Below are 12927 nucleotides of genomic sequence, written 5' to 3' on the forward strand. Positions count from 1 at the left end.
ACTTGTTCAGTAAATCCTTCAAACTGTAATGGTGTTACCATTTGGGACAATCAAATAACCTACCAAATGTTTTCCGTAACCTAAATGTGGTATCAGCATGTACAAAAGGACAAAATGCATAATACAATTTTGCAAGCTGTTAACGGGTTGTGTTGAGTTGTGTGTTTGTGTTTTTACCCTAAGTTAAATGTGTGCACAATAGAATGACACCTCCCAGGAATCGCAGCTTACAAATGTCAAATGAAGTGAGACATGGGTGTTAAATACTGTTCAGTACTTCTATCAGTAGACTACACTTTGTATATTATGTACTTATAGTAGTTCCCAAGACATGACTTTTTGACAATGGGTCGCTGTCCCAAATTGATGGGTCATTGACAAACACAAAATTTACCAGCTTCCTCTTTTACTTCTCTTCTTTTAATTGTGAGCTGCAACCACATGAAAGTCTGTCCACCCCTGCTATGTAATCGACAATACGGACTACAACGGTGCTAAGGTCCATATCTGCTAATTGACCACTTTTTGCAATTTGAGTCCAACATCCCGGTACTAGCAGCACAGAGAATTTTGCCTTAGTTCTCACTGAAAAAACAAATATCCACTCAAAAGTCAAGTGCAAGTACAGAAATGTGTGATTTAAGACAGCCATGAGACTGAATGGACAACATTTAATACAAAAGTAAAACTGGCCTTTAGTAATATTTTACTTCCAACACCAGTCACCATTATATTTCTATATGAAAATTATTCTCTTATCATGTAAAATGGAACAACTAGGCAACATGTGTAATGTTTCTTTCTAAATCACCTCATCTCCTCCTGAAGATGCTGCAGCTGCTGCTGCTGCTGCCGCTGCCACTGTTACTGATGTCGCCGAGGGCTTTTTGTCATTCTCTGGCTCAATACGTACCCGCACCACACCAGATTTATCAACCACTTCTTGGATCAGTTTTCCACTCTTCCCAATCACCTTTCCTAAAAGAAAAAAAGGACGATAGTAATAATGAACATGAACTGTAATAACTTAAATCAGTGGATCCCAAACTTTATTTTTCCCAACCTCCCTATCGTCACATAAAAACACACACGCTACGTCGCTCAAGCAATCAGTTTGAAACTTGCTATGCCAATTGATGCTAGCGTGTTTGATCGCTCATCTATCAAAAACATTGCAGTGTTACTTTTCTGGCATGTGTATTTGTTCCCTTTGCCTTGACGGGTATTCTGCCTCAGCTTGGCGGAAGCCAACCAGCTAGCTGGAGTTAACAGAATAGCTTCTGGTTTTTGATCAGCTCTCCTTCTTTGTCATAGTTGGAAACTTCTGCTCTCTGAATCTATGTTGTTTGACGTTAAGCAAGACTGTCTGTAAAATAAGGCTATAATACTTCCGAAAACGCATACTTATCTCTGTGTTTAGGCCTCTTATTCACAAGCAAAAACATAATTCTCTCCTTAAAAGCACACACTTTTGCAAATGTTGGCCAAGGTGAAGAATTTCAAAACTTTCCTCAACGTATGCGTGTACCCGGCTTAAACAGAGACTTGTACTGATCTGATGACATTTCCAAAGCTCAATATATAGAAAACAACACTGCCTTGCTGGCTTTAAACACACTAAGAGGACTTTTCGTATGTTTAAATGTAAACATGCTGCTTTTTTCACTCTACATTGATGAAATGACAACTCAAAATGGGCTTTGAAAGAAGCTGGGACACTCCCGCCAGCTCCAATGACAGTCAGCTATTTTGGATAGAACTGCTGTCGGACCTCCAGCTGATGGACTTTGATAAGCAAGTCATCTTTCTTTGAGTCATTAGAAAAATGCAACATTAACTCATGTTTTCACTCATTATTTAAGGACAGATCATGAAGTAAACTTACATGTGTTGGTTCCATTTGTGTAGATGGAGCCTCGCGTGTAACACGCTCGAGTCACTAAAAATAAACATGATGTATACCGAGCTCTTTGTTAGTGGATATTGATGTTAATGCATATGTAATATATCACTGTATTAATAATGAAATGCGTTATAATTCCACAAGAGTTTTGCAGCAGCACAAACATATCAGTGAGCTTTAGGCACTTAAACATTCAAAATGTTTCATGGGCTACTTTTCACTGTGGGCTGATTTTAGAAATATTGTACATATATCACCATGTTGCTAGCACTCTTTGGCTAAAATTACAATATATTTTAGCAAGCTACCAAGGTACCAAGCTAAAAATCTTATAGAGTTGAGATCGCATCCTCCTGATGTCTGACATTCCACCGCTTCTAATGCTCACGTATCACAAGTGTAGTGTCATAAAAACAAGATATACTTTGCAAAATGAACAAGGTATTCATGTATTTAACAAGAATAAGAGGAAATGTTGTACTTTACATATTTTCACCTGCAATGTTATTGGGAGTGTCGACGCTGATTCGTGTGACACGTCCTTTCGGGAAAAACACGATTGATGACGTCACGCCTATTGTCGACGACAACTTTTATTGTCGATATGTGTCGATGAGTTGTTGCACCCCTATTGGCAACACTAACCCTCATTTATAAACACACTATATTGGGACTGTCTGTGAATTTAGCTTTGGACTTTAGATGGTCTTGTAACGCTCCTCTTAAACACACCTAATCTACCAAAGAATAAGAGATCATACCAGGAGGAATAAAAATCTGCCAAATTGGTGCCTTTGTTGCTATATTTAAAGAGGAACTGTACTTTTTTTGGTCAATCATTCACAATTCTTATGTGAAACAAGAACACATAATGAATAAACACTTTCAAGGGGTGGCTAACCATGCAGGTAAGAGGGATTTGATCTACTCCGTTCATAAATATTAATTTTAATAATATTTTTTTTATAAATAGTGTAAATAAATGTCATGTACTAACAGGCACACTCATGACAACATGTTATATTTACTTATTTTGCTCATTTTAAGCATTTCCAGAATGTTTTTTGAACACATTGATTTCACAGAGCGCATGGCAACATTCACTACTTTTGATAATAATAACAACAATTACTAATGAGGGCAGACTTCATAAAAGCCTACGACCACTACTTCTACAAACTACGAACATAATAAAATGGTCACTAACTGTACAATGTCTACTCTCACTGCAATGCCAACTAATTGGATGGATATATTTCAGTACAAGACATGTGTTGCCCAGAGACGTTGCAGCAGCTCAGTAGACAGATTTTCCACAGGTATTAGAAAATATAATTTAATGATTTTTAATGCCTTTTTGATGCCACTTCCATGTCCTGCAGATAGTTGTTAAATATAGGTTAAAGCTTACAACTTTTTGTACCGACAAAATTATAAGCAGTTGGTAATGATAATATTGCTAATTGGGAACAGGTAGGTACCATGATTGGGTATAAAAGCAGCTTCCATGAAATGCTCAATCATTCACAAACAAGGATGGGGCAAGGATCACCACTTTGTGAACAAATGCGTGAGCAAAATGTCGAACACTTTTGGGACAACATTTCTCAATGAGCTGTATCAAGGAATTTCACCATCGAAGGTCTGTAATATCATCAAAAGGTTCAGAGAATCTGGAGAAATCACTGCACGAAACATTAAATGCCCATGACCTTGGTACCTCATCAAAAACATACATCAGTGTGTAAAGGATATCACCACATGGGCTCAGGAACACTTAAAAAAACCATGGTATATATATATATATATATATATATACACTGTATATATATATATATGCTGTATATATATATACTGTATATATATATATATATATATACACACACAGCCACCCACACAGCCACCCACCCGCACGCCCGCCCGTCTCAGTAGAGTGATGTTTACTAGTGCCAAATTGAACCCAATTTCAGGTTAAAATTGAATCCTGTTTAGGGTAATTGAAATGTTAAGATTATCTACAATGTGTTTTGCTTATTGGTCTGTAGTTGCTGGTTATTGCAAAATTACCTGATTTAAAGGCTGATGTAATGACAGAGCACTTCCGGGGTTCAGGGAAGGAACTTTCTATTATGGATTCATTTAAAATAGTAGTTTAGTGCGCTATGAAAGTTTGTTTGTGATATTTTAGAAATGTTACATTCATACAAAATGATTTTGAGACTACACACAGCTTTATCAACTTGTGACTGCGACATTACGCGCAAATGAAAGGGTTTGTCGATGTTCATTGGCATTGGTTGATAGTATTCTGTCTGAGGGCAGTTGCTTTGAGTCAGATCTTCGACTCAGTCTATAAAATAATGGGTCAAAGTTGTTGCAATGTCTCTTGGATCATGGATAACTTTCTCCTCTAGCTGTAGCTGCCTATTTTTTCCATGCACTATACAATTTCTCGTCAGTTTTTCAATATTTGTCCAGATCTCTTTACCATTTACTTTTTGCAGTTCTAATTATGTTAATAAAAGTTTGCTTTTCCAAGTCAAATTTACTTTACCATTTTATTCCTAAGAGAATTAAATGTACAGTATGTCTTATGATTCATCTTTTTCATGTTAAGTAATATTTTAAGAGCATGATCTCTTTTTTTCAGTTATGTCCATATGTTTTCAATTAGACATGGGAGTTGATTCTTTTTGGATGGATTTGCTTTAGTTTTTCTGGTAAATGCAGACACTGTCTTGGATAACAGTCATGAATTAATTACAATTATCATGATTATGGGTGAGATAGTTAACCGTATTTATACTTTTTAGTGCCTGTGTCAAATTTGGGATCTCCCTCCTTGGTAATGTAGCTATGTTACTTCTGTGATCTAGGTGCCGTGTTACTAAAAAAATTGTCCCTCTCTTACGAAAACAATGTAGGTAAGATTGTTTATTGTTGTTGTTGTTGTCAGGGTGACCGTGGACAAGAAAAGGCCAGGATGACAGGAAGTAGCTTGGCAGCGGCAGGAAGTGACTTGGCACTTTTCCCTTCTTGCTGTCTCACCTTCCCTGAGAAGCATCATGGCGGCAAAGAGGTCGTTCTCACTTAATGATTGACAGGAAGTTGAAATGCGGACGCCCATATTTGGCATGTTGAGGAGACAACAATTATTAAATAATACTTCATGTGCAGGTTATGACATGTAAATAAAGTATTGTTGGCGGTGTTTGGATTTTTTTTGTAATGACTACACCCCTGTTGGCTACATTGTTAGCTGTCCAGTACAAGTCGTTTTTTTTTTTACAAAGTGGCCTCCAAAAAAAGAGAAAAACATATGTGTTCTTGTTTCAAATAAGGCTTGAGAATGATAAGTATAGTTCCCCTTTAAGTACCTAACCCTTGATAGATTCTCTTTCAAAAAGGCAAATAGTGACTTTTTCTGGTTAAATAGGACACTTTCGGAGACTAAAAGGAAATAATATATTGCTCTTCTTAACGAGTAGTTTGTGCTAATTTTGTCAGTGGAGAACTTTTCTTACCGACTAAATTACGTGGAACTTTGATGACATCCTCAGAGAACTCCAGGAAACTCCTTGCCATACGAACAGCCTCCTGGTCCTGAGATAAACAGAAAGCATGGAAAACATTCTCTAACATCTTTATCCACAATTTTAATGTTTTCACCATTTTTATACAGTGCTTTGCTTTTGGTAACTGGACCCCAATACAGACTCAGTCCAAAAAAAAATATTTACACAGAACAATAAGAAAATTTCAGCTTACTATTTTGATTTACATTCCTCAAGATAAATTACACTCCTTATGATAGATATGTCGTCAATGTGGGTGTCAAAATCATGATGTGGATCATCGATGTCTGCAGTTTTTCAGTAATGTTAAACTACAGAATTGGAGCGATATTACATATGATGAAGTAGCTATAGATAAGACTGGCTACACATATCTATAACTGAGTCATCTATTAATTCAGCTACAATACCTCTCCGTAAATATGGAAGGTGCACGTCTCTTCATCCAGGTCTATATTAGTGACTCCAGGGACTTTACGAGATTGCTGAATATTGGCTCCATGAGTCCCAATAGCAAGCCCCATCAAATCGTCACGAACTACAAATTGTTCATGGAATCGTGATGCCAGCTGCCTGGAACTCTGCAAACATGTAATTGCTCTACTTTTAATAGGCAGCGATAACAAAATCCTTTGGCTCATGCATTTACTGTACCTCCAGTTGTCTGTTTGCCTCCTCATTCCTCAGCATGAGGGATAGTTTGGTGCGGAGGCTTCTGAAGTGCATGTCGCTCATCATGTTGGCCCGCTTTGCCGTGACCTCATTCACTGACTATTAGAACAAATAAAAGCAAATCTGACTTTAATAGTCTCCTTTCATTTCTCAATACGTGTAAGGCTTGATAAATGTGATGTTTTCCAAATACAAAATGCCAGAGTTATGGGTTGTTCCCACAAAAATATATACAGTTTTAACAAAGTCAAATTTCACAAACCAAGATGACTAGCTGTTTCTTCTCTGAGTCGTAAGTGACACTGAACGCTTTCACAGCCTTTTTGAAGTCTTTGTGCACAGATTCCTTGGAGCACCTGTTCATAAGAAGTTAAGTATGATATGACTGTGATTCTTGTGCACACATCTAGCGAGCAAAAATGTGAATCAGGTTATTTCAAAGTTTAAACACTAAAACACTAAAATAATTGTACTAAAAAGAGTTTTCTGTTTAGATGTCCAATTATTAATCTATTGATGTACATTTTAGATAAAAAACATTGTTTATAAAACAGGGACAACTTACATCTGCCGTAGATCGTCAGGAACATCCAGTCTAATCTTGAGGAAAGTATTTTTGGTGGCTAGTTTGTTCGGATTGATAGGCCGTAACCTTTCCAGTGTCACAATCTCATTTAACGTTGCGTCACATGCAGCATACTCTATGACATAAAACTGCAAAAACACAAAACAACAAAACGTGTCATGTCACCATGATGCCATGTGAAATAAACAAGAACCTGATAAATGCAGAATGCCTATATGAACCACTGCATGTCTATGTTTAATCAACATAAACACTCCCATTACTAGTGTGCATACAAGGTGATTAATACACCTCAATTGTAGACTAAATTTATGACTACAGATGAACATAAACATTTTAATATTTGGGCTCAAAAAGATCGAAGACTATATTATAAGCTGCAGGCCAAATTGGACCTAATCTGCATTTTTTTTTTTAAAGCTAACTGTTTGGATTACAAGTCAAATGTAATTTTATCAGACTTCAGAAAGCGTACCAGAAAAACAGAAGAAGAAAAAGAGCAAAGTACACAGATCTGTTTGTCTGCTCGATAGAGAACCAATAAAATGTGTAACATGTCTTTGGACATTAAAAAATAGAAAGGAATTACTGAACCCGACAAAATTGATTTGACGACACCGTTCTTCATTGTATTCTTTTTCTGTTGTTGTTGCGGGTCACTCACAGACACATTTACAGAAAAGAGACACACAAATAATGTGTGCGAACGGACCAAAGATGACGTAAAAGTACCAAAAATTTGCAATGCTGTTTACGCTGCAGTCACACTTGAAAATGGATTCGGACTACCTACTGATGAAGCCCAAATCTGATGCGAAAAGATCATACTTGATGCACTTTGGAGCGTTTGGACTGGCATAACATATCCAATCTGTCACTTGAGGGCAAAAAAAATCAGATATGGTGTCCAGTGTAAACAAGGCCTAATTCACCTCAAAGAGTCTACATATGTTATAGGTCATTAATTATGACATTTGTTTGTGCCTATATGAAGACTCGAAGACTTCTATGGATATACAACAACAGAGACTCTGTTTTCCCTTGCCCGGACGGGTGTCACCGGGGCCCCCCTTTGGAGCGAGGCCCGGAGTTGGAGCATGATGGCGAGCGCCTGTTCCCATGGGGCCCGGCAGGGGCAGAGCCCGAAGAGGCAACGTGGGTCACCCCTCCAATAGGCTCACCACCCATAGCAGGGGCCATAGAGGTCGGGTGCAATGTGAGCTGGGCGTCAGCCGAAGGCAGGGCACTTGGCGGTCCGATCTTTGGCTACATAAGCTAGCTCTTGAAACGTGGAACGTCACCTCACTGGTAGGGAAGGAGCCTGAGCTAGTGCACAAGGTAGAGGAGTTCCGACTGGATATAGTCGGACTCACCTCGACGCACAGCAAGGGCTGTGGAACCAGTTCTCTCGAGAAGGACTGGACTCTCTTCCACTCTAGCATTACACGCAGTGAGAGGCGAAGAGCTGGGGTAGCAATTCTTGTTTCCCCCCGGCTCAAAGCCCGTACGTTGGAGTTCATCCCAGTGGACGAGAGGGTAGCCTCCCTCCGCCTTCGGGTGGGGAGATGGGTCTTGACTGTTGTTTGTGCTTACGCACCAAACAGCAGTTCAGAGTACCCACCCTTTGTGGATACAATCGAGGGAGTACTGGAAAGTGCTCCCCCGGGTGATTCCCTTGTCCTACTGGGGGACTTTCACACTCATGTTAGCAACGACAGTGAAACCTGGAGAGGCGTGATCGGGAAGAGTGGCCACCCGGATCTGAACCCGAGTGGTGTTTTGTTCTTGGACTTTTGTGCTCGTCACTGATTGTCCATAACAAACACCATGTTCAAACATAAAGGGTGTCCATATGTGCACTTGGCACCAGGACACCCTAGGCCGCAGTTCCATGATCGACTTTGTAGTTGTGTCATCGGATTAGCGGCCTCATGTGTTGGACACTCGGTGAAAAGAGGGGCGGAGCATTCCACCGATCACCACCTGGTGGTGAGTTGGCTGCGATGGTGGGGGAGGATGCCAGACAGACCTGGTAGGCCAAAACGCATTGTGAGGGTCTGCTGGGAACGTCTGGCAAAGTCTCCTGTCAGAGAAAGTTTCAATTCCCACCTCCGGAAGAACTTTGAACATGTCATGAGGGAGGTGCTGGACATTGAGTCCGAGTGGACCATGTTCCGCACCTCTATTGTCGGGGCGGCTGATTTGAGCTGTGGCCGCAAGGTAGTTGGTGCCTGTCGTGGCAGTAATCCTAGAACTCGTTGGTGGACACCAGCGGTGAGGGATGCCGTCAAGCTGAAGAAGGAGTCCTATTGGGTTCTTTTGGCTCATAGGACTCCAGAGGAAGTGGACAGGTTCCGACAAGTCAAGCGGCGTGCTGCTTCAGCGGTCGCGGAGGCAAAAACTGGGACATGGGAGGAGTTTGGGGAAGCCATGGAAAATGACTTCCGGACGGTTTCGAAGCGATTTTAGACCACCACCCGCCGCCTCAGGAAGGGGAAGCAGTGCACTGTTAACACCGTGTATGTTTTGGATGGTGTTCTGCTGACCTAGACTGCGGATGTTGTGGATCGGTGGAAGGAATACTTCAAAGACCTCCTCAATCCCACCAACACGTCTTCCTATGAGGAAGCAGTGTCTGGGGAATCGGTGGTGGGCGCTCCTATTTCTGGGGCTGAGGTTGCTGAGGTTGCTGAGGTAGCTAAAAAGCTCCTTGGTGGCAAGGCCCCAGGGGTGGATGAGATCCGCTTGGAGTTCCTTAAGGCTCTGGATGCTGTGGGGCTGTCTTGGTTGACAAGACTCTGCAGCATCGCGTAGACATCGGGGGCAGTACCTCTGGATTGGCAGACCGGAGTGGTGGTCCCTCTCTTTAAGAAGGGGGACCGGAGGGTGTGTTCCAACTATCCTGGGATCACACTCCTCAGCCTTCCCGGTAAGGTTTATACAGGTGTACTGGAGAAGAGGCTACGCCGGATAGTTGAACCTCGGATTCAGGAGGAACAGTGTGGTTTTCGTCCTGGTCGTGGAACTGTGGACCAGCTCTATACTCTCGGCAGGGTCCTTGAGGGTGCATGGGAGTTTGCCCAACCAGTCTACATGTGCTTTGTGGACTTGGAGAAGGCATTCGACCATGTCCCTCGGGAAGTCTTGTGGGGAGTGCTGAGATAATATGGGGTATCGGACTGTCTGATTGTGGCGGTCCACTCCCTGTATGATCACTGTCAGTGCCGGCAGTAAGTCGGACACGTTTCCAGTGAGGGTTGGACTCCGCCAAGGCTGTCTTTTGTCACCGATTATAAATAAATAATAAATGATGAATGGGTTGTACTTGTATAGCGCTTTTCTATCTTTAAAGGTACTCAAAGCGCTTTGACACTACTTCCAAATTTACCCATTCTCACACACATTCACACACTGATGTAGGGAGCTGCCATGCAAGGCACTAACCAGCACCCATCTGGAGCAAGGGTGAAGTGTCTTGCTTTGGACACAACGGACGTGACGAGGTTGGCACTAGGTGGTAATTGAACCAGGGACACAAGGGTTGCGCACGGCCACTCTCCTACTGTGCCACGTCGATTCTGTTCATAACTTTTATGGACAGAATATCTAGGCGCAGTCAAGGCGTTGAGGGGTTCCGGTTTGGTGGCCGCGGGATTAGGTCTCTGCTTTTTGCAGATGATGTGGTCCTGATGGCGTCATCTGGCCGGGATCTTAAGCTCTCACTGGATCGGTTCGCAGCCGAGTGTGAAGCGACCGGAATGAGAATCAGCACCTCCAAGTCCGAGTCCATGGTTCTCGCCCGGAAAAGGATGGAGTTCCATCTCCGGGTTGGGGAGGAGACCATGCCTCAAGTGGAGGAGTTCAAGTACCTAGGAGTCTTGTTCACGAGTGAGGGAAGAGTGGATCGTGAGATCGACAGGTGGATCGGTGCGGCGTCTTCAGTAATGCGGACGCTGTATCGATCCGTTGTGGTGAAGAAGGAGCTGAGCCGGAAGGCAAAGCTCTCAATTTACCGGTCGATCTACGTTCCCATCCTCACCTATGGTAATGAGCTTTGGGTCATGACCGAAAGGACAAGATCATGGGTACAAGCGGCAGAAATTAGTTTCCTCCGTCGGGTGGCAGGCCTCTCCCTTAGAGATAGGGTGAGAAATTCTGCCATCCGGGAGGAGCTCAAAGTTAAGCCGTTGCTCCTCCACATCGAGAGAAGCCAGATAAGGTGGTTCGGGCATCTGGTTAGGATGCCACCCGAACGCCTCCCTAGGGAGTTGTTTAGGGCACGTCCAACCGGTAGGAGGCCACGGGGAAGACCCAGGACACGTTGGGAAGACTATGTCTCCCGGCTGGCCTGGGAACGCCTCGGGATCCCCAGGGAAGAGCTGGACGAAGTGGCTGGGGAGAGTAAAGGCTGGGCTTCCCTGCTTAGGCTGCTACCCCCGCGACCTGACCTCGGATAAACGGAAGAGGATGGATGGATGGATTGTTTGTGCCTATAGGGTTATTTTAAACTATTTGCTTTAAATCAGACTTTGAAAAATGGGGGGAGGGGAAAGAAAAAAGTCCTAATGTAAAAAACAACAACTTGATGGTAGAAATGTTTAAAGACCCGTTTTAAAACCACAAAGATTTGTTTCTAAATTTGTTTAGTCTTCAAAATATCATTGATGGACATTAGATCATAAATAAATAAATAAATGGGTTGTACTTGTATAGCGCTTTTCTACCTTCGAGGTACTCAAAGATCAAGTTGTGAAGTCAGCACGTTGCGTAAATCGTAAATAAAAACAAAATACAATGATTTACCACCTGTGCAGCAAATCCAGTTGTGAAATTTCCTCGCTCCTAAATATTTTAAAGTCAACTGTCGGCTTTATTATAAGAAAATGGAAGAGTTTGGGAACAACAGCAACTCAGCCACCAAGTGGTAGGCCACATAAACTGACATAGGTGGTGGAGGAGGAGGAATTATGGTGTTGTGTTGTTTTTCAGGAGTTGGGCTTGGCCCCTTAGTTCCAGTAAAAGGAACTTAGAATGCTCCAGGATACCAAAACATTTTGGACAATTCCATGCTCCCAACCTTGTGGGAACAGTTTGAAGCGGGCCCCTTCCTCTTCCAACATGACTGTACACCAGTGCACAAAGCAAGGTCCATAAAGACATTGATGACAGAGTCTGGTGTGGATGAACTTGACTGGCCTGCACAGACTCCTGATCTGAACTCGAGAAGACAAAAACATTCAGTTTCTCAGTTCAAACAATAAATATATTGTCTTTGCAATCTATTCAATTGAATATACGTTGAAAACGATTTGCTAATCATTGTATTCTGTTTTTATTTACGATTTACACAATGTGCCAACTTCACTGAATTTGGGTTTTGTAAAATCCCCGATTTTTTCACAAAAATTTTAATTTTCCAATTTTCCCTACTTTTTTATGAAACCATTCAATACAAGTGACATGAATAAGTCAAAACAAGTTTTTCTTTTATTGGATCAAAAACTAGTAGTTTGAAATGACACTGTACATACTGCATCTAACACTTAACAAAACATTGTTTTATTTTCATTATTTCTTATTTTTGTCCTACTCTCTTCAGTGGTCCTTGAACAAATTGTAAAAACACCTGTGTCTTCTTTCGTCTGAAGAAAGATTGATCACTTTGAGAGAAACTAAGAAAGCAAAGCTTGTAGGTTCAATGTGCACAATTTAATAACTCAGTTGTTCAGACAGTAATATGTTTATATAAGTTTAGGGTATGTAGTTTCCCAATGCGAAATATGTCTATGTCTCTTGTTTTCATGTTAGCATTTAAGCTAGCAAACTGCCGCCAGTCGGTTCGTGAGTTTATACAATTGCCGGTATTAATTTGGTTATTTTGATCATCTTAATTTAAAACGATAATACTAACCGTCGGGAGTTTTACTTCTCGTGAAAGGGTTGGATGTTGCTTGTATTCATTTTAGCATTTAACCTAGAAAGTGCTAGCTAGCTTTTCCAATAAATATACCATATCATACCAAATTTACTGATAAATGAGCATTGTCACCGTCAGTTTATCGAAGTGTGATCAATCATGGTTTTACGATAATTAATTTTTTTAATTATTTCCAATTAAAACACTATTACTAACTGTCGGGAGTTTTACCTCGGTTTATCATTAAATCCCATGTTTGTCTCAATCATTGTAA

General features: G+C 41.3%; 1 protein-coding gene across 1 annotated transcript in view; it reads right to left on the reverse strand.

Annotated features, from left to right (window-relative positions):
• The window catches only part of fmr1 (fragile X messenger ribonucleoprotein 1), a 36085-nt gene that overhangs the window by 12125 nt on the left and 11033 nt on the right, over positions 1-12927 (reverse strand). The window contains exons 5-10 of the mRNA XM_061901651.1: positions 6716-6864; positions 6413-6506; positions 6133-6249; positions 5889-6059; positions 5428-5506; positions 812-978 (exon numbers count right to left, since the gene is read on the reverse strand). Of these exons, the coding sequence (XP_061757635.1) occupies positions 812-978; positions 5428-5506; positions 5889-6059; positions 6133-6249; positions 6413-6506; positions 6716-6864 (777 nt within the window). The remainder of the gene's footprint in view (positions 1-811; positions 979-5427; positions 5507-5888; positions 6060-6132; positions 6250-6412; positions 6507-6715; positions 6865-12927) is intronic.

This window comes from Nerophis ophidion, linkage group LG05 (genome assembly GCF_033978795.1).
Source record: "Nerophis ophidion isolate RoL-2023_Sa linkage group LG05, RoL_Noph_v1.0, whole genome shotgun sequence".
Classification (NCBI taxonomy): domain Eukaryota; kingdom Metazoa; phylum Chordata; class Actinopteri; order Syngnathiformes; family Syngnathidae; genus Nerophis; species Nerophis ophidion.